General features: G+C 39.5%; 1 protein-coding gene across 2 annotated transcripts in view; it reads right to left on the reverse strand.

Annotated features, from left to right (window-relative positions):
• The window catches only part of LOC108244602 (adenylate cyclase type 6), a 36,352-nt gene that overhangs the window by 7,576 nt on the left and 5,774 nt on the right, over nt 1-23,002 (reverse strand). For both annotated transcript variants that reach the window (XM_017430950.3, XM_017430949.3), the window contains exons 5-17: nt 9,243-9,392; nt 8,759-8,880; nt 6,599-6,710; nt 6,259-6,386; nt 5,938-6,096; nt 5,724-5,865; nt 5,451-5,579; nt 3,698-3,726; nt 3,322-3,469; nt 3,126-3,223; nt 2,904-2,991; nt 2,711-2,827; nt 104-253 (exon numbers count right to left, since the gene is read on the reverse strand). In XM_017430950.3, coding sequence (XP_017286439.1) covers nt 104-253; nt 2,711-2,827; nt 2,904-2,991; nt 3,126-3,223; nt 3,322-3,469; nt 3,698-3,726; nt 5,451-5,579; nt 5,724-5,865; nt 5,938-6,096; nt 6,259-6,386; nt 6,599-6,710; nt 8,759-8,880; nt 9,243-9,392 — 1,572 coding nt within the window. The remainder of the gene's footprint in view (nt 1-103; nt 254-2,710; nt 2,828-2,903; nt 2,992-3,125; nt 3,224-3,321; nt 3,470-3,697; nt 3,727-5,450; nt 5,580-5,723; nt 5,866-5,937; nt 6,097-6,258; nt 6,387-6,598; nt 6,711-8,758; nt 8,881-9,242; nt 9,393-23,002) is intronic.

Below are 23,002 nucleotides of genomic sequence, written 5' to 3' on the forward strand. Positions count from 1 at the left end.
CATTGCACTTTCACAGCAAATTAAGTTTTTTTGTAGTTCCAACATACTTTTCATTCAAAACACAGAAACATTTAAAAAAATTGCCAACAAACATGGGGCTGACCTCGGGGAAATGGCAGGGCTGAGTCTGACTAGAACACAGAGTCAAACCGTCGTCGGCTGTTTTCGTCAGGTTGTAAAGCAGGCAGAGAGTCGCAGAGGCATTCAGCTTCTCTTCCACACAGTCCTGCAGTCTCTCTCTGCTGCACGTAAACTGGCAAGAAAGGAGAAATCTGTATGTAAGAGGTGATAATGTTTCTGTCTGTAGCGTTAGCAAAATATCCCATGAACCAGTGGACAGATTTTAATGTAACTCAAAGTAATCACTGAGTGGACTTCTAAAACTAATTAACGTTTGACGTCAACCCCATTCAGCCGAGCAACATTAGCAAACACAAAACTGGCTGTAGCTCTGTAAGTTTCACAGATAATGAGCTAAAATTTGATGTGGTAGTAGCTGAGAGTCATTCACAACAGATACTGTGAGTGCTACTACATCTTGCGAGATCTCACAATATTGCATGAGATTGTGCATAACCGTCATTTACAACTTTTGACTGAAACAACTATAAAACTTAGGCAATATCTATTGCTTTCAGTAATGCTGTTTAAATCTGATATTGTGGGAGCCCTAAAAATTATAAAAGGAACAAATATGCAAACATAAAATTAAATAAGTCTATTTAAAGTTAATAATACATGATGATTAAAAACAGACCGATGTTTTCTACATGGGCGCATGTCTCACAGTCAGGGTTTAAATGGTATTTTTTGAGAAGGGAGGCTCAGTGGTTTGGGGGTTCCAATAAGAGCATCACATGTGTGGATGGAAATAACATCTGACACCATCTGACAAACTGGAGATAAAAGCAGGAGACAGATCCGTCCGCTCTGTACGTCAATCTGAGTCATTCCAGATACAGCTGGCAGTGTCTAAAGTTAGGAAAGAAACCTTTCTGTAAATGCAATGCTTTGTGTGTCTGAATCAGCTGTAAAAATGGTCTTTCTGGCACTAAAGCAACCTTTACAATCAGAAGAGCCATTCTCCCATGAAAGAGAATTTGTTCAAAGCCACAAAATCTACTTGAAGCACGAAAGAAAGATAACACAACTCAGTACGTTTGCCATAAATACAAAAACTTAAGCTTGTGAGATCATACAAGATTTGTATTCGACATTTATTGCAATTTTTACATGTTAGAACAAAGTAAAAGAGCAAACTCTTGTGGATGAAGTCTAAACACTGAACTACACAAACCTACATGAGTCATTTTTATTTTTGTGAGAAATCAATAATAAAGCAAAAGTACTTGCATGTTCATAAAATATAAGTCAACATATAAAAATAGGCGGGTAACCTATTGAAATTCTTTTTCGACAGGCAGAGACTTTTTTTTACTTCAACTTTTATTAAGTTTTTAACAATAAGGCAAGTCTTGCCAAATGTTTGTAAAATAACTGCATATTGTGATATTGTCTTTCCCCCCCTGAACAACTCGCCTCAAATGCATGAAAAATGTTCAACTCTAACATTAAGTATTCATTAATTTGGCGTTTACAATTGATTAACTTTTGGACACAACAGCCACAGCCAGCTCACCTGAGAAAATAGCCAAAAATGCTTTTAACTCTGCCAGTTTTACAGATTTTGAGCTAAAACTTGGTGTGGTGGTAGCTGAGCATCATCCTCTACACAAATTCTGAGAGCATGTAACACCTTATAGCCCCTATTTCAACCTGTCACACAGTTGCCTGCATTGCCAGCATAATAAATATATATAAAAATACACTTGAAAGCTTGAATACACTCATTAGCCAAAGCCCAATCCCTGCTGTGTGACATTAAGAAGCTGTAGTTAGACTGAAGTGTAAGCCTTTAAAAAAGTAGATGATGATTAATAAATTATTTCCATTTTTCATATTTTTTCTGGATTTGCTGAGATGTTAATTATACAGGTAATATTATAAATAGCATATTTGATTTGATCAATGAAATGATTTGCATGTTATGGGACAGTATCAGAGCTAAATAGAAAATCCTAAAATCTCTCTGTCCTGATCTAAGCAGTGGCAGGAAGCCTATTTTGATTTATTGTAACTAACAATTTTCTGCAGCATGTGAGGAATATTTGAGTTTTCTAGTAAGTGTGCAATGCCCTTTTTCATGTGAAACTATAGCAGAAAGTTGGAACAACAGCTGTAGTACCTGTTACTTCTTCGTAGAGTTAGATTTTGTCAACACAGACCATAGAAAGAAAGCCCTGTTCTGTTTAACTTACTCTACCCCTGTGAGAACAGTATGTATAAGTTAGGTTAACCTTGATAACAAAGCATATGTGCTGGGGTTGAGCCCTGGAGAGTCACGGCCCGATTTAATTCCTGGCTACAGTCATGTCTTATAAAATTTAACACAGATGCCTCTAATGCTCCCCTGGGAAACTGTTCTGGTTTTAAAGCCAGAGTAGTTCAAGATTTCTTTAAATTAAAAAAAAATGATATCAGCAACATGTGCAAGGGAAACTTTGAAAGAACAAACAAAATACAACTCAGAAGATTTTTTTTTTTTTTTTTTTTACAATTTATGTGGTGGGGACATCTTGAAACAGCATGTTCATGTGAAACAACTGCTTCCTCATTCCAGAACCACTAAACAAAGATCTCTGATGCCTACCATGTTAGCAAAAGAAGAGACGAAGAGGAGGAGGATGGTGAAGACGCCCACCAGTGTGCTGTTTGCTCGGGACTGGATTATTTTCTTGGTGAGTGTCTGAAAGGCAGCTGGGAAGCGCTTCAGCACAGACGACAAGAAGATCAGATAAGCGACAGTAAATATTGTGAGTGATGCTTGCGCGCTCGATTCTTACTTTAATGCAGGAATAGATGGCACAGATGAAAAGGATGTTGGCGAGGATGATGAAGATGCTGATGTAAAGCCCGAGCATAAGGGTTGTTCTGTGGAAGAGAAGAAAGGAGGCTCGTTAGGATGTACAGCTCTCGTTAACTCCTCCTACACGAATCAAAAACACATTTCCTGCGTGTAATTCAGTCTCAACTCGGAAAGACAACTTCACGGAGGGCTCACTTACTTTGGGAAAACGATTGTCTGAATGAAGCAGATGAAAAAGAAGACAAAAAGTGCACAGGTCACGTATCCTCCCAAACGATCGTCAACCTTTTTGGAGTACTGAGAAAGAAGAAGATATTTGCATCACAGTTAGGCTCAGTAAGAAACAATGAAACTTCCCAATTCCCTGGAGAACTTTTCTACATTCAAGCATTAACCTCTTTCTCGAGGTCGGGCATCTGAAAGGTGAGCCAAAACTTCCTGACGTGATCCTCCCTCAGCTGGTCAATGCTGCGCGCATCGATAGCCCGTGCAAGAAATTCGTCCACCTCGAGTTCTGGGTTCAGACCCTCCTGAATGCAGCGGCTAAGAGATACATGGAGCAGGTCACTTTAAGGTTGGTCTGGAGTTGTAGGATGAGGTTATGACAGGCAGGAAGACTCAGGGCTAATCTGGTATTAGTGCTGTGTGGGCTCTGACTAAAATAAAATCAACACCAGGCTCCAAAGTGAAAGATCTACAGTGACAGTCTGCCAGACAACCTCTAATAACAAGAGCTGCCCTAATAACAGAAACCGGGGCTGAAATACTCACCTTTCTTTGCTGGATGCTGCTTCAATGCCCTGAAAAAAAAAAAAAAAAAAAACAAATGCAGAGAGCAAAAATTTCAGAAGGGGAAAACGACGAGGGAATATGTTATTGTGCAGTTACAGTAAAACTGAAAAATAGACAGTGTCTGAGGCATCTGCACAGTTAATCCCTGTGAGCCAGACTGATGTTTTAATTAATGCTCGGAGGCTTCAAATTACACCCTCTTTGCCCCCAGGGCTCAAACCCTCTGAGATGGAAAGGACAGAGGAGAAGGAGAAGGAGGAGGAGGAGGAGAGAAAGAATGCAGGAAATAAAAGGAAATGAGACTTCAAGCTTAGAGACAGAGAGAGGGAGTCGGGGGTAAGTGGGGAAAAGTGAAGGATCAGAAAAATATCTGCAGCTGCAGCCTCAACCAGGTTAGACATGATGAACTAAGAATCCCTCTGAGCCCTGTTGTGACTCCTGTCTGTTTGAACTAAACAAATCAATGAATCTTCTCACATTTCCATTGTCTCCACTAGGCTTGTTCTGGTCCTCAAAACTAGATTAATGTTTGTTGCATCAGAAGTACAAAGGATAAACACATACACAAAGAAAATTAATAAAATTTCTCAACGTCAAAACAATGCTAACATGGCCGAGCAGGGATGATTACAGTAATCATCATAATGAGCATGTTTACCTGTTAAAATGTGCTGTCTGAGTAAGGCATATTGTATCTACAAAACATTCCTTAAAAAGAAAACGTAAATAAAACATTTCAGAAAGGTCAGAAAAGTAAAGCCGATGTCAGCTTTTGAGTGTAACCACTCAAATAAAATACAGAGTTAAACTGAGAACATTTTTTCAGCATGCATTTGGCTAAATTTACTCATGATCGTTTCAAAAATAATTATACAATGAAACATATTATAAGTTAAAAAAGTAATTTTAACTTAGGTTTCAAATATCAATGTTTACCTTCACCTTTTAGTCTAATTATGATCACTTTTCCCTCCAGATAATGCCAATGATAATAACTCCAGGCCTAAAAACCTGCTTAAGCATTGCAGCTGTGTCCATTGTTCTTCGACAGACAATTACGGTTTTGCTCATTGTAACTGAAACATTCCTAACAAAATTAAAATTTTTAATAAGCATGATTGAGAAACAAGGATGGTGTTCACGAGGGAAAAAAAATAACCTTCTTGTTGACCTCTTTCCGAAAAAAAGAAGTTTGGAGCCTTTTTAACTTGTTCGTAAAGTGTTTTTTTCCGTTCATGCAGATGGGGTCTACGCAGGACAAATTTAGCTGGAGATATGCGAGGGCTGTGATTCAACTCAACACTGAAATTGTGTCTGTTGCTCACTGCTGTCAAAAATCCTGTCAACATACAGGGTCTTCACTCACAAACCATAGATTCAGATCTTGACAGAAGATATTTAATATATTAAATAATATATAATATATTTAATATACTCTTTGCAACTCAAGCATAGCTGCAGAATTAGCTCCTCGGTGCCCTTTTATTATGCAACTGACCTGTGACTGTCGAAATATTACTTGTGTTCTTCTTTTAATAAATAAAATCAAAATTTAGGTGTATTAAGTGTTTTGGAAACCACAAACTCTGTAACTTTTTTATCCATAAAAGACAAAAAAGTTTTTAGTAAGAGCTGCTGAAACAAATAAAACTACATTTAGACTGAATTCTAGAGAGTGGAGAGGATGGCACAGGGCATCAAATATAAAAGTCGTAGTGTCAGTGTTTCTCACCATCTTCTTGTAAACTTTAGACTCCTTGCTCCTGGAGAAGGGTCTATCAGACATCCACGGCGATATCAGTCCCTCTGCAGAATTTGCCCGTGTTCTATGCAACTTGGCCATCGCGGCTTTTTCTTCTTTCTGAAAGGGAAAACCCCCCACCGCAAACAAAGTTCTCTAAGCCAGGTGGCAAGTTATTTTACAGTTTGTGTGAAATGTGGCGCTCGTGTGACATTTGGAACGGGCCATGCGGATAATCGGGAACATGTTCGACCGAGCACCTACCCGTTTCTGGCTGCAGCCGAGCACCAAGAAGGTTTCAATGTTGTGCTCCTTCAGGTAAGCGTTCCGCTCGCCTCCACATCCCGGCTCGACTTCATAGTCCCCGTTGAGGTACTGCAGCGTGGCTTTGGTGATGTGGATGCGTCTGCACAAACAAAAGTTAAAGTCCGTCAGCAGAAACTTCAGTGGAGCAGCAGGTGGAATGGGAGGCACTCACCCCGCCTTCCCCCCGGCCTCCATTTGGTTGGCGAGCGTCACGTCGTTAGACCAGACGTCGAACTGCCACTTGCTCAGGCCCAGCACCCCACAGTGAACGCGTCCACTGTGAATGCCCACCCGCATGTTCACATTAACACCTGTCACTTCTCTCACCAGCCTGCAAATACACACAAAAAAAACACACACACAGTTGTCAGAAGCCACATTCAGCTTTACAGCATCTCTAAAGAAATCATGACAAGATATTTACAATGAACCTTTAAGAGAAATGCTTTGTAACTTCTTTGTGTTTTAGTTTGCCGGTGTGCGATTTACTCACGAGATGGCCTCAATCATGTCTACTCCCATCTCTACACAGCAGTGGGCATGATCAGCCCGTGGCTCAGGCAGCCCCGAAACACAGTAGTAACAGTCTCCGAGGATTTTGATACGCAGGCAATGGTTCTCCTGTACAGCGAAGATGAAAACACATCAACAACAATAACAATTACAGCAAACACACACAGCTTGCTAATGTCAAGTAGATGCATGATTTAGATAACCTGTCAGTCTCTAATTAGTGGGTTATACAATCTAACCCAACACCCGCTGAGGCTACAAAGCACAGTTACATAAGAGGCAGCGCTTCGAAGATCTGCAGGTGTTAACGAGTGTCTCACCCAGGCCAGCTTGTCAAAACGGGCGAACAGCTCGTTCAGCGTCATGACCAACTCCTGAGCCGTCCACTGAGACGCCAGGCTGGTGAAGCCCTCGATGTCTGCGAACAGTATGCTGCAGGTAGGGTGGGCGTGGAAGAGATGGGAAAAAGAGGGCACCAACAAAGAAAAGCAAAAAGAGGAGAAAAAAAAATAAGATCAGTGGATAAAGTACAAAGGGTGTGAGCATGGCACTCCCTCCCAGCAGCAGAGGCACTAGGAGGGGACGCAGACCTCATCACCTGGGCTGATGTAGGTCACCGCGTCCAGCCTTTCCCTCTTAAAGCAGCCCCCCCCCGCTCCGATTCCTTCCATCTGCCTGTCTGCGTGCCTTTCATTTCTAACTTTGGATACTAATGAAACGAGAATGAAAACAAAAGTTCCTGCTGAAGGTGACAGATGGCGCTGTGGATCCCATCGGGCTGACCCCTGGAGGGAGCAGGAGATCTGGATCTCCAAAACAGCAGTCTGGAGAATGTTTGACTCTTCCCACCATGACTAAGGTTGTGAGCCAGGATGGATTAGTTTGCCTCCAAAGAATACAGTCACTGAAATGATAAGATTACCACTGATAGTCTTTCATCATGTTGTGAGTGTAGTTTTTGGCATGCCTTTTTTATTAGCTCATTCCTTGTTGTCAGGATACAAAATACACAGGCATTTTATTACACAATGTTTGTGATAATCATGCCGTCTATATTATTTTTTTCATTTTGCATACTTTCTTTTTTTTGTTTTGCCTTTTTTATCATTATATAGACTTTATAATCTGCTTATAAACTCTAACTTGCATGCCTTGTGCCTAAGCCATACCAACCCAAACAATAATATTAGTTTTAGCCAGTCAGAGGCAGGGGGGAGTGGAAGGATTATTTTGACACTCTTGAAAAAAACAAGCTATATTCAGTGCAAATGTTAGTGAAGATAAGAAAAAAACTATAACTAGTTAAGAAAATTTAAAATAAATAAAAGTTTATGATAGTATGAAATGCAGGAGATTGCCTGTGTTTGTCTTTCTGTCTGGTAATGAGCCAGTGAACAGATTTTAATCAAACTCTTAAAAAGGTAATGATTGGCTGTACATCTGGATGTACAGATTATATTTGGGAGTCAATCTGATTTTAGATGGCTGCTACAGCTAATTGACCTTAGCAAACACAAAAAAGGCCACAACTTAGTCAGTTTGACAGATATTAAGACAAAATTTGGTGTGTTAGTAGCTGAGAGTTATCACCAACACATATTCTGAGCCCTAAAAGATCACACATGATCTTTGGTAATAATTTGGCATGCAAGACAAGGGGCGATACACATTTCTTCATGGAATGCTAGTTTTATTATTTTAGAATTGGGTTTATTGATCAAAAGTTATGGTCATAAGTACAACTCTAACTTTGACCTATTAGCGGCAGCTGACTTCTTGGGAAGTAGATATTAAATTTGGTCAAAAAAAATCAAGAGACTGTTCTAAATTCAACTTTTGACTCAGCAGTCTGAAGGACAGTTTAAAAGAAAAAGTGGCATAAAAAAGTAAAACCTTAATAGACTTATGGAAACATTATGGATAAAAAGACATTTTTTGAACCACAAAAACTGAATAACTGATGTATTTGTTGTCTGGGATTCTTGTTCTCCCAGAATGACTTAAGCATCAATCTGTGCCAGAGACAGCAGGTTTTAATCTTGGTTTCCATTTCGACAATGGATCGGTCCTGTAAGTTTACACTTAGGCAGAGAAGCAGTGATGCAACAGATTATAACATGAAGCGGACCAACGGAACGTATTTGAGTCGTCTGTGACAGAAGAGTTCTGCTTGGAACCTCGTTTTTATTCTCCACACCAGTGCAGGCATCACAACAGAAGGAGAGTTTTGATCATCTCTCAGTTCTTTCAGCTCAGGAGACGAGCTGGAGTTTGCAACAACACGTACAACAGTGCGCTCCAGTTAACATCCAACTTGATAAAAGTTATCAAGTAAATTTGAGGATCACTGTAACGAGCACATTAGTGAAATCAGAGTGAGGTCAGAGCTCCGTGTTTTAGCCCCGCCACACCATCTTTGGTGAGTGCGATGATTTGGAAGAACGTACGACCGAGCTGTATGTTTCCCCATCTAGGCTTACCTCACATTATCGTGTTTTTGGATGTAGATCTTGTGAAACATCATATCTTCCTTCTTGGCATTGATATCAGCCTTCATCTCCATGGCAACGTGCCTCGGCAGAACTGACAGGAGTAAGCGCTCCTGAGACGCAGAGAAGGAGACGGGGAGAGGAATTAAAAGAAGGAGAAGGAAAGTCCATTTGTTTTCACCATTTCTCGCAGTGAGAATGCTGAATGAGTCACTCATGCCTTGCCAGCCTCTGCGTGGGAACGTGTTAGTCAAATAGAACGAAGTGGAAAAACGTGCAACACTCCTGAGCATATTGTCAACCTCGAAAACTGAGACAAACAAATTGGACCACGAAACGGAGACACCCATTTGTTGCTCATTTGCACTTGTGATGTATTTTTTGTGGGCACGGCTTATTTTGGTTGAACTTACAGGTGGCTCTATGTGTGTGTGTGTGTGTGTGTGTGTGTTTGTGTGTGTGTGTGTGTGTCTACCTGCTGTTGGTTTTCCCGGTGCAGGTGCAGTCTGGCCTGAATGTATCCTCTCGTCTCCTGAAAGGCTTGTCTCTGGGAGACCTCAGCAGGGTAGTGGGTGCAGACCCCGATCATGTTAGTGCACAGAAAAATCAACACGTTGGCACTGATCTGAAAACACACACACACACACACACACAGTCGGGCATAAAGGATCCAAGTATACACAGGTTTTATCACAAGAATACAGTAAACTCTGGCTGAACTGGGTGAGGTCACTGAGCGAAATTGATAACATTCTGCGAAACAGGAGTGACTGAAAGGTGGAAAATTCCTCAAAAGTCTGAGAAGCCATCAGATTTGATCTGGTTGGAGATGTCGGTTGCTCTGTAAGAGGACATCTTCATCACTTTGTGTTTTGCACGGCAGATAAGACACCAAGATGGTTCACTCAAGTTCACAAGGACTTTGCGATACCAGATTTTATTGTATGAACACTTTGTTTTCCTCTTTACAGCTTATTTAGTGAGTTCTTTTCAACCAAACTACTTCTGCATGTTTTGTGCTATTTAAACCATTCATATGTCAAAACTTTCAGCTCAATCAGAATTAGTGTGGTGTGACTTTTAGCATTTGTAACTTTTATACTTTTTGAATTACTTACCTTTTCCTAAACAAATTCCCATAGAAATGCACTGAAATCTTTTCAGTGTCTTCAAAAAGATTCTCTGTGATGTACTTCAACATACTGGCTTTACTGTTGTCTGCTTATACTACTTTTAGATATGGTTTTGCTAAGTTTAGCTTTTAGTTACATTTAGCTAGTTTTTTGGCTTTTAGCCATAACTTTTAATGGCTTAAACTTTAAAAAGCAGCTAAACCCAAATTAATGCTGAAACCAGCATTCATACAACTTGAATGGTCTTTTAATGTGCAGATTTAAGCAAGAGAAAAAAAACTGCTGCAAAAAATAATAATGTCCATATGTGTAACCAGTGCTGTGAGCTCTGACAGTGTAGCGTACAGTCTGTATAAGATTATCTGTGCCTTGAGTAAATTAAACTCAGCTACAGAGTGTAGTTAACTTTGTGGGGTTATTGATCTTAAAGGCATTCCTCTCTGCTGTTACGACCACTTTCTGTGTTTTTCTTGGTTAATCTGTGTGTTAAGCCAAATTTGTTAGTGATTTATTTTCTCAGCAGTCCACAACCGAGACTGAACATTACAAACTGAGCTCTGGACTTCCCCTTCGCTTGGACACACACACACAGATCTTCATGTTCAGAAACACACTCCAGCCTGGGAAAGTCTCTTGACCCATGAACCCGAGCACCAGAGTGTTTCCTCCAAAGATGATATTGTCAGTAATGAGAAAAAAACGTGCCGACACTGTCCTCACATAAAGGTCGACTTTTTCAATCTGTCTTAATAGCAGGAAGAGTTGAAAAATCTCATCATCAGTACCAGTATATCTGAGCAAAGGACTGGTATGTTGCCAAACCAGAGTCTGTTTGTGTGCGTGCTTGTAATATGAGTTCGTCAAAAGGCTGGCGGAAGAGAGATGAGGCGCTAGAGATAGAGGGTGATTATCTGCACACATGCATATGCTGCATATTTTCAAGGATGCGTCGCTGGCTTTTCGAAACATGAATGAACGTTAAATTAGGAGGGGGTCCTAAAATTGCCGCCTTAGCATCCAGATGTTGCCTAAATGAGCCGATTTCAGCACGGCCTGTGTAAAAGTAAAGCGGTGTCCTGAGACAAGTTTACACTGTACACAAAAGACCTCAGCATTTGTTGTCACAACAACACGGAGATTATCTGACAACCTGTGCTTAAAACAGAACACGGTGTCTGCAAAACAGAGGGAGGCAAATTCCACTCGGAGTATTAGAAAGGACAATCAATTCTAGCCACCTATTCAACCTGAAAACAAATGGCTAAACTCGATTAGGGCCACATCAGTCAACAAAAATAAACCCACTGATGGTTTGCAGGTGCAGAAGAAGACTTTTGACGTATTGGGAAAATACCAACCCCTGACACAACAGCAGCTGTCAGAAAGCCTAATTATCATTCTTTTTATTCATTAGGCCACCTGAACAGATTGAAACCTGAAAGTGAGAAACATTTTTCCTAAAACCCTTGATAGAGAATGGTTGATACTCTATCGAAGAATTTATACAACGCTTATCAAAAGGTGCAATGAATTCCCTTTAAGATTTCAGGTATGTGGACCTATATCCACTTATGTTCTTTACGTAACCATTTGTGCCACACCGTCACTCGCTTTGTGATTAGCCGATTGTGTTGTTAAACCAGTCAAAAGCCGGGGTCTCCCGATTCGGACGACCAGCGGACACCCGACACTCCAGTCTCAAATACCTTTAATACAACCTGACCACATTAATGCCAAACAGATGGCTCTAAAGAGACGAAGCAAGATAACTCGGTTAGGTGGCCCGTCTGAGATTCAGGACCACCTGCAGTTCCCACGGCTACACTTTTCAGTAACATACGCAGTTTACATTTAGACAGTTCAAGAAGTCTCTTCAAGAAGCCTACAGAGAGTTCTAACAAACTGACATCACAAGTGCTGACTTATTTTAACCAGAGTCCCATGAAAACACAAAATTCGGTTGTAAAACCATGCTTACGTGCAAATCAATGAACATGTAAGGCAAAAAAATGATTAAAACATGCTAAAGCAATTACGGAAAATCTACAATTATTGGAACAGCAACAGCTACAGTCAAACAATCCACCCTGAATCAGTAGTTCAGATCTTCTGAAGCGGGATTATGTGGAAATGTCTTACCTGCTGTAGATAGCTCTTTAAAGTATCTCTGTTTGGAGACAAAGTTTAATGCTCACCAGACTGAAGAGCCAACAGCTAGTCCAAGCAAGGCCAAGACCAAAGTGGATTACTTCTGTTTGAAAACAGCTCTAATCTCAAAAATGTCATAGCTGTTATAAACCTTTTCACCACTGTCCATTTTGCAAGGTTATTTAAATCTACCCACCCATCAATAAAGAGTGTGAGTATCTCAACCTAACTGAGCATCTCTGGGAGATTTTAAACTGAAATGCCAGACAGAGGTTGGCTTCTAAATAGTCTGTAGGTATAAACAGGTGAAAGTGAGGGGATATATGGTAAACAAAGGCTGTGTTGATGCAAAATGTTATGCTTAGTCACGACACATGGTATTCAAAGAGGATTTTGAATAAATCTTGAACAGGTGGTATGCATGTTCACGTGTGAGAGGCAGCTCTTCGATCCTGAAGCTTGTTGCTGCACATAAATCACAAAACAATACCTTCCGTTTCCTAAACAGAGATGTGGTGAAAGGCACCAGTGAAAGCACAGTTACGCGCTCTTGACAACCAGTGATCTGGACTTTGAGTATCCTCAAAGTGAGGTCAGTTGACCATTCGATCTGAGAGGTTTTTGGCTCTCAAAGGTTAGCCTTGCTCAACATTTACTTTTGCAGGGATCTCTTGGCGGTGAAGTTAAAAGGAGTCCAAACATTGGCTTATAAGGTGCGGCTCACAGCAAGGTGCTTTATAAAGTCGAGTAGGAGGACAGAATGTTAAAAAACAAATAGAGGAAGGGGCTGGAAAAGATTTCTTCCTGGCAAACACACAGCAGATTCACTCCGTCTTTAATGATATCCCGACGGACAATACCCTCAAGCACAAGAAAGTTGAAATGTACTTGTGAACAGATTAGTTTGCTAACCATTCACTCAGGGACAAAAAGCAACACCAAAACTGATACACTGATGAATAAAAGGCAACTATATTACATTTCAAGACAGGACTTTGTGCTATGTTCTTATGCTAGATGAGTGAAGGTGACTGGGATTCTTTTTCAAGCTTTTAAAGACTTGCAACAAGAAAAAAAAAAAAAAAATCAGATATTCAAGTAAGACTGGACGCCACAAAAGCTGGAATTGAAAACTCTAAAAGGCCAGAGTGCTTTGTCCCATAAGTCAACACACACAGGCTCTCGGGACACTGGCTGCTGTTGACATAAAAGCTAATCTCCAGAAAATGACCTTTGATAGGCATCTGGAAGTCTTTAAATGTATACCAGAACAGAACAACAAAGGCCAGAATCACACTGTGGATGGCATCCTAAAAAAGATAACATGTGGAAGCAAAATGGTAAAAATAGCGAATACGATGAGACTTTGTCGCGCTGGTTGCAATCTAATTGGAGGGTTACTATGATGTATAATTACTGACACAGAAAAGAAGCTTTTTCCTTATAAAGATACATGTTTCATAGGGGTGTGGACGCCTGCCTTTGCCATCTTGGGCTGCTGCCATCTGGAGTTCAGTTTTTCATCACGACTAAAAAACCAAACCAAAATTAGTCCCCGGCGACCCGTGAGACCTCAGAATATAATCTTTGTGAAAAGCTTAAAGTCTATAAAGTTAAAGTGAGCTGGACACAGGCAGGCCGCACATCAGTTATCCAAACAAATCATAAATGAATAAATGAGGAAAAGTAAACAAGAGCAAGTCTCCCATATATTAGTAAATTACTATGAAAAACCTTTCTCTAAAATGACACATTTTTCTTCAAAACATTAAAGCACCCAGTTGCCATTCAAACTGGGATGTGTCTTGTTAAGAATGCATTCAGTTGGTCGTGATTATCCTACTTTTTTCTGCTATTTTATTCATATTTGCCCTCAGAGCACCAGGTTAGAGGCATTTAAACCCACAAAGGGCTTTCTGGGTTCAAAGAAGACAGTTGAAAGAAAGCAAAAAACTAAAAATAAAAGTTCAAACTCAGCACAGACAGAAAGGTTTCTCTGTTGTTGTTGTTGTGTTGTTATTTAAGGCCTTGAACGAAGCTGTTCCCTGAAATAAAAAGCAGGAGGGTTGCATTACTTTGACTCATTGCTTTCTTGTGGCTGACTTCACTTTGTTGAAAAAATATCCAACTCTCAGTTTGCTGAAAGGACATTAATCATTTGACCTTCTCCCCTCCTTTTTCCCACAATTTCCTGTTTGAGCTGAAAAATAAATGGATGCGCAACCTCGGGTTTTGAAGAGAAATATGCATGTTTATTGACATTTCGCTGCTGCTTTTACCAATATTTATATTGTTTGTTGTTTTATACCAGAAAATTATGGTTATTTGAATTTACACCAAATGGTTCCCATGGAAAGTTGTTTTGATCATTGTATTACTAAGAACACTATAAATTGTAAAACTGCTCTTTTAACAAACTGAAGTAAGACTATTTGAGATTTTTGCTTGAAAAGTTTAAAATTTCCAAAAATACCTGCAAATTTATTAGCAGTTGTTTGACCTGTTATTATTTATAGTTCTCCACTGTAAAAGGCGAGGGATCATGTAATTTCCCGTGTCTTTCATCTGTCTGTTAGCAAAATATCTCATGAACAGCTGGACAGATTTTCATGAAACTCACAGAAAGTAATCAGTGGATGTATATCTACAAATGATTAAGCTTTTGGGCTCAGCCCAATTCAAGATCGTCATTTTCAAACACAAAAAATGCTTATAACTCAGTCGATTTCACAAATATCAAGCTGAAATTTGGCATGGTAGTAGCTGAGACTCATTCTCAACACATACCCTGAGTACTAACAGAGTGTGCAAATTTTTTGTTTAAAACTTACCATTAAGGAATGCTACTTTTATATAAAAAACCCCAAACACATATAGACCGATTCAGCTCTGCTTTACTTCTCTTGCTCCCGTTTTCATTTCTTTCTCACTTGTGTATATAAAGTTGTCAGTGATGGAACACGTTTCTACAGCTTGTTTGTGTCGTCATCAATTTTACTGTCAGCACATTTACTTCAGATATTTAGTCAAAGATTTTCAAACATTTTGATATTAAGAATTAAAGCCCTAGCATTTCACTTTAGACTAAGATCAAAAATAACATGGTGTGCAATCTCATGTAATATCTCACATGATCTGTCAGTGCTTGGAGTACGTGTTAAGAATGACTGTCAGCTTCTACCATACCAAGCTTTAGCACAATATCTGTAAAATTTACTAAGGTATAGCCTTTTTTGCAGATCTTGGATGATCAGTTGGAAATCACTCTCAGTCACATCATGTTTTAGCTCCATATCAGTAAAACTAAAAGGTTCTAGCTTTTTCTGTGTTTGCTGAGACTGCTTTGCTGTGGCAGACATCTTGAATCAGTTGCATAATTATTTTCCTAAAGTTTTATTAAAATCTGTTTGATAGTACGAGGTATTTTGCTAACAATACAGACAAACAAACAGGCAAAAACATTATCCCTCCTTCTTCACCATCGATGGTTGGTGGTAACAATGCTTCAAGCAGGAACACTAGTTCCGTCTATCTGTCTTCTCAAGTTTTAAAAAAAAAACAGTTTTTAAATGATCACTCTTCATATAAAACAGACTAACAGAGAATGAGAGCCCCCTGCTCGCTGTTTGTCAGTGGTCTCTTGGCAGCTCTCTGATCCAAACTCAGTGCTTGGCTGATGGAGGCTGTGGGCAGGACTGGACACAACGCTCTCCTCCCAGCTGTGTTCTCACTAAACCACCACTTCCTGTCCACTGACACCCTCAAAGACACAGCTGCGGTTACAGCATGCTGGCTTAAGGAACACCAAATCTGCTCAATTAGTCCGACCAATCAGGCGACCAGTCGAGTTAAGACTGAACTGCGTGAAGCAGTCCAGACCTTGAGCTGTGCGAGTCTGAGCTAAACATCTAGGAATTCCCAGTTCAGCTGCTGTTACATCTCCTTTTAAGCACAAATGTGAACCCTTTAGACTGACCAATGCAACTTGAATAATCACAGATTCCTTCGAAGCAGGAGAATAGCTGCTAGACTAAAATTACACCATGTCTGACTTGAGCACAGGGAATGGAGCATTAACCTACATTACATGAATTTGTACTATCCAGATAGTAACAATACTTTCCGAACCATTGTCCTTCTCTGTTCTGTCTCCTGAACAATGCCCAATTTAGTTTGTTTTTTTATTACAAAGCACACAGATCAATACTGGGACAAGAACAAGTTATAGTTTAAACAGCGGGAATAAATAACCCATCCTCCACAGGCTGCTCAGTCAAGGATGTGCTGATACTGAGTTCGTGCATGTGACAGATCTGCCTCCTGGGGCGCCGTCTGTGGTGGTCACGTGACATGTTTATGATGTATAAGCAGAGCTTCATGAGAATTTAGACACAAGTGTAGGCTTTCAACACGTGTTTGGAGAACTAAAGCAAGCGTTCCGACCTTTGCTTTATGACATCTTGCACTCAGAAGCTGCTGTGCTGTACTGCAGTGTACCCAAACAAAAGACTCCGGGAAATGGGATTTGGGACAAACTCAATGTTTAGGAAAATATAGGAACAATGACTCTTTAGGGAAAACAGTACCATCTTACTGTTTATATATTCATTTAAACTAGAAACTTAATGGGCCTTTTGCATTTTCTAGTGGAACAATTCAGTGGAATTAGATTATGAAGTGCAAATTCCTTTGGATTTACCCAGAATGTGTGCAATTATTCCCATGTGACACGGGTCTTGTTGCTTCATATGACATTGTTCTTTAAAAATGTTTGAAAGCCATGAAGCTCAGCACAATAAAAAAAGCAGCTTTATTAAGAAAAAAAAAAGTCTACACAAGCTGGAAATAACCGTTAGAACGACCTACTTTTTTCCATTTAAGAAGCGGGTCCTTGAAAAGACTGAGCAGGTTTAAAAAGGGTCAGTGATAGCCTTCACAATAAAGACTGGGAAGACGTGTGTACCTTTCAGAGAGAGGAAGTTTGGTGCCTGTTTGTACAATGATAGTGAACGTGCTACTACAGACTCGCTCCGACCGTACTATAACTATAACTATGATCGACACGGCACTCAATGGGATTCATTACATTTAAAATCCAACGACCACCATGATTTACCACAAGTAAAGGATTCCTGATATGCATCTCTTGGCTGATTTCCCTGTCAGTTCAGCCCTTAAATCCCTGTTATTTACTTGTACGGAGTCAAATTGCTGGTAAACAATGAACTGTTATTAAAAGCTTGGACTTCCTCGTCCTTGAGTCACACACTTATTTTTAGTGCAGGTCTCATTTCCCTTATCATTGGTCGTATTTTAAGAGCAAATTGTGGCTTTCTGCTAATCCTAAATTTTTCCCACCAAGTCATCTGCGTTTGTATCACCGCCTGTGGTTGTAATACAGTACGTGTAATAGTTACCAGCGTTCCCTCCCTTGTCCAGAGAAGGTGGGGCTGTGAGGGTGGTGGTGGTTGGGAAGGGAAGGGGGGGGGGTCTATTATTTGAGCTGCTGTGTTGTTTAGAACCTGAAGGTTCTAAGGATAGATTCGCACCATCTAAACGCAGCACAGTGAGCAACAAGCAGCTGCTTTTGAACTCTTTTTATAAATAACATATTCATACCGAATATCAAATTGTCTTTGTAAATAGAACATAAAAATACTTTAAGTGCTCATAAAAAAAAATACTTGCCTAATTTTAATAATCTTTGAAGAATAATTTTATCTGTTTTACTTCACTTTTTACTAATATTGAAATGTGTTGGACTTAGTTGGTGTTTGTTGCTTATTTCTCCCCTAGTTGTTTGCTTCCTTTTGTATTGCATCCAAATATAAATTAGTTTTTTATCTTTTTGTGTTGAAACTTCTCCATGGATCAATATTTTTTAAGGCTGCGATTATACCACCATTTTGACCACAACTCCCTGGAAGATCTGTTGCTTCTCAAAAAGGACACATCTGGTTAAATAACCAATTTAATGAATAAGCTATCTTTTAAATCTTTATGACTGCTATTTTCAAATTCCAGATCATTTTCTCTAGCTTTACTGACACCTGAATGTGTTTAATTTTACATTTTATTCCACATACAAAGGTGAGTTTTGCCTTTTAACTTGAATCACTTGTCTTTACAATAGGTTCATTAATTTCTAACATCACAGTTAACTAATAATAACAAATTTTTATATCTTGTGCATCATTTGTGGCGAGTTTCAGTTTCTTTTAGAGAAACACGTGAGCCAGAAGGCAGAAGTTATTTTCTCCCAGAACAAATGAGCTTTAGACATTGCTCTACTTTCCAGGTAGACATCATAAATCACTCCCTAAAGGGTACAGTAACCTGAGTGGCTGCTTTCAAGTTGTTTTCAGGACTAAACACATTATGTAAGCCTCAGCTGCTCTCATGACATTTCATTGATTGGTATCTTACTCACCAGCGTTCAGCTGCAGGATCTGTATGTTTCCACTAGCCCTATATATGTTGATCCTACAACAGTCTGCCAAAAGAACAGGTTTCTCCTCCATGTTGGATTAGGAAACAATGACCAAAGCAAAGCCTGAACCTGAACATTTAACCCTCACGGATCCTTTTCTCCATAGATTTGTTATACAGGAATTAATTGAAAATATGGAAATACTAGTTTATCCTTCTGAACATGAAAGAACAAGAATCACGTATCAAAGCAAAAGCCATTGTGTAAAAGGTGCTTATTAATTAGAGCGACAAATACACACTTAGAGCATGTGGTTACTCTCTGAGGGTAAAATGTGGTTGTTACGAACCAATCACCATTTGAGAGCTTGACACCATGAGCTAAAATCATATCTTAGTGAACGGGATCAAATTGGAAAAAGGTGTTATCAACTGAGGAAAATTCTTTGCCAAAATGAAGTATTAAAAATGAAACATGTGGCTAGGGCTGCACAATGTGTTGAACGTTTCTTGTTATTGCAATATCAATGTGCATAATATCAAAATTGCAAATTATTTTTTCGACTGCAGTTACAAATTATTTTATTCCACGCCTGTTTGGCCAATCCCATGATGACTTTTCACTTCCTTTGATGCCAACACCTGGTTTAGATAATAGTGATCAAGATGCTAAAGCACACAGAGTGTTGTGATGACAAAACAGACAGAGAGGAGCAAGGAAAATATGGGTTTATCTCAACCAAAATCGCCATCATCATCTTCCACAATAATATGATCACGTTTTTCTAATTTCACAGCTCTACGAGCAAAATCAACAAATGTCTACCTCTGTTAAAGCAGATCTTTACTTAGGACATTTGGATTTTATAAAGAAAGAGAAACTGCCAGAAAATCTAAATGAATGACCAGTACTGAAGTCATGTAAATAACACTTGAAATTTGTTTTTTTTGTCTAATTTAAAGATGATCAGTCAGGGGTCGCAACCAGGTGATAAAATAATTTTCACCTGTTACAGAAGCTTTTCTTCCCCTCAACTAAATGTAGTCAAATGAGTGATTTCCAGCAAAAGCAGAAGTAAATATTAAATTTTCTCTTCTGTGGAATAGCTATCCCGCCAAATGGATCTAAGCCATTGAGTACACAAGGTTTCTTTACTTTGATCTCATATAAACGATAAAAAAGTTTGTGCCAGCTGTTTTTATTTTTTATCCGTGTCGCTAAAATTCTCTGCCACCGCAATGCTGACTTTTCCAACTTGTATGAAACTACATACAGAATAAAAAAAAGATGATTTGAGGAAAGCGACGGTCATATTATTTTGTTCCAAACTTATAAACTAAAAGAAAAGCAACAATGACAGATGAGGGAGTTGCAGATGAATTTGCAAACAAAGGGGGGAAAAAACAGACTTTGGGGCTAAAGGTTTTCTGAATCATTTGTAGTCCAAAACAAATTGTTCAGTAGTTATTATCAAACATTTAATCAATTACTGCAGCATGGAAGTCAAAGTCTGAGTCAAGATATCCTCCGAGATATCTTTTACCCAGATAGCCAGTTTTAAAGGACAAGGCTAAAGTCAGGCATTCGCACAAAACGCTGCAGATTTCTTCTTTTGAACTTTGGCAGCAGGCATGTACAGGAAGAGGGACTGAAGTTCCTCAAACTGTGTGCCTGTAAGAGGATGGAGGTACTTCATGTGAGCAGCAGTGTCACATCCTTGTTCCCGAGAGCACTTATACCTTCATCTCTGTGAAGAGACTTTTCAGAGCAGAGAAAAGCTCGGCGGTGCAGAGTGGTGAATTGTCGGGATCAATGGAAGCAATCCCCGAGAGTAGCATGAGCTCAGCCTCATCTTGTTGTGAAATAAAAGGCCACTTCATTTGAGAAGGGTCGTGTGAGAATGGAATTATGACTCAGAGAAAACGAGTGGACGTAGAAAAGAAAAGAGAGAGAATAAACTAGTGGGTCTTTTACAGCGGGGTGAGTCACCCTCGTATTATTTCATGCTCTCCATCAGCGGTCGTCCGCTTGTCACCACTGTTAAACCCCACAAACTCCCACCTCCCCTTCTTCATCGTGGAGGTCTCTCACAAAGAGGGCTTTTGTCCGAGCATCATCCGTTTCACATCTTCTCAGCTCTGATCCTGCATGAATATCTCTGCAGGGAAATTTTAAAGGAACAGGCTGGGACAAGAATGGGGACCAAATTAAAGAGCGACACCAGGAACCCCTGTTATGTTTTAATTTGTGTGTCTTGGTTTTGATTTTGAGTTTTAGATTTATCTGCGTTGTGTATTCGGAAAATCTCGGCCTGTTTAAAAGTTACCCATTAGTACGCTTCTCTGCCTTGTTTCTCACATGGGTCGTGTTAGCTGATCGATGCCATCTGTCCCTGCAATAAATCTACTCCTGGGTTTCCTTTGTTTAGTGTAGGGTCCTTTCCACCAAAGTTTTATCTTGGTTTAGCTCTGTTAAGCCTTGCTGGGTTTTCAGTTTGACTGGATTCCCTGTAAATCAGCCTCTTAGTCTCTTTAACTCCACTCTCCTTGTGATCCATCGGCATACCTCCTGAATGTTTTCAGCACGTTGGTCTTCACTTCGCTGCTTTCCATGAGCGTAAACCTGAGACAGACTGAATGGAGTTCCTTAATATTTACACGCAGCTTGAAGCATGTTCTTTGTTGACATTGAGACAAAACTGTAACATAGAGGTCAGCCAATTAATTTAGCCAATTATTGCCATGTTTTTTCAACACTCAGCATCTGCCAGGCCTGTGCATACTAAGTCAATTAAAAGGCAAGCACATCTGTGGGCAGCATGGTTTTGGTATATCTGCCAATCAAACAGTGCTTCACACATAAGGGCTGCCTTTAATGGATGGATTGTTTTGTTGGCACAACACTAGCAGACCACCCACTAACAGACTTTTGAAAACAATGTCACATCCAGGGCAAATGGCAAATGTCACCAAACTAAAACCAGAACAGATGAAGGCTTGAGAACCCAAATGTGCAACTTAGAGATGAAATAAACCTTTTTATTTGCCAACTGAACAGGACTTATGATACTAAAACCTCAGCAGTGAAAACATGATGAACATGAGGAACAGGCTTGCTGATTAAAAATCCAGGACAGGTATGACAAAGAGACAGGGAAGGAAGAAGGACAAAAGACGTGACACTACAAAATAAAACAGAAAGTAAAGCTGCCGAAACAGAACAGGAGTGATTAACAAGGAATACAAATACAAAACCTAAACTGAAACCTAAAAACTGAGGAACTGTGGCAGACAATTGTGTGGCTTGATCCTTAAATATCTAAAAGTTTTTTTGTTTTTTTAAAATGAACAATTTAATTCAATATATCAACAACCAACAAGATTTTTTCAAGACCTGCACTGCCAAGCAACCCCCATGTTCTTACATAAATCTATAAAGCAGCCCGTAAACTGAAAAAAGGAGCACGAGTGTCACCCTCAACAAAACAGCTTGAGGTCCAAGCTCCATCGCTGGTTGTTCAAGCAACATGGAATAATCTGTGATGAGGGTCCAGGCCCTCAGACAGTCCATTATCAGAGGACCTTTGCAACCAACCCAGAGACAGCAGAGCACCCTGTCTGGTTTAGGTCGTGAGCACACAGGCTCACTAAACCAGCAGAGTTATGTCAATATTACCTTATTCAGAATGACTGAGTTGAGTTGCTCAATAGCAAAAAAAAAAAAAAAATCCAATCAGGAGATTTGTTTACTTCTACTAATCTTGTTGTAGAATTTTTCATTTAACATGTTAATATGAGAGAAAACAATGGAAAATCTAAATGTTAAAAACATCCAGAAAATCATGTAAATCATCACAGGAACAATAAGTTTTTCACTAATACATAAAATTCTTCTACCAATGAACTATATTGCTCCACTCTTCATGAAGTGACCTTCAGTACAGTTAAAAGGCTGGAAAATTGAGGATCAATTGCACAAAGTAGAAGCAATAAGTGGAAAGTGTCTTGTTTAGTTGAAAGGTAGAGCTGTTACTAATATCATTAACAATGGCTCTGACCCACTTACATATGAAGTGAGTCAGTAAGTACACACGACACAAACCCACTCTACACTAGAAACAATTATCTAGTTATTTTTTGGTTTTTTGGTTGGACCAAAGAGCATACAGTGTGCATTTTGCACTTGTTTTATGATTTATTAATCCTAGAAAAATTGCTAAAAACTAGCTACAAATTCAAAAAGTTCTTAGCAGAGGCCTTGTAGATATTGTGAAATCCAAGAATACCTTTATGGTAAAGTCTTCTGTAGTGTGCACGTGTTATTTACACAAATGCAGTAAGAAAATGGAGAACACACAAAACGAGGCAAAGAAATGATGATGAGGTTTTTCCAGTGTGCTTCAAGCTGATGCAATTACAAACTATTTCCAATATGAGGAAGACTTCACTCTTGTTTTCCAAAAAAAAATCATTGCACAATCTGAAAATCCCACCCCACCCTGTTTCATTTAACTACAAAAGGCTC

The sequence above is a fragment of the Kryptolebias marmoratus genome, linkage group LG8 (assembly GCF_001649575.2).
Source record: "Kryptolebias marmoratus isolate JLee-2015 linkage group LG8, ASM164957v2, whole genome shotgun sequence".
Taxonomy (NCBI): domain Eukaryota; kingdom Metazoa; phylum Chordata; class Actinopteri; order Cyprinodontiformes; family Rivulidae; genus Kryptolebias; species Kryptolebias marmoratus.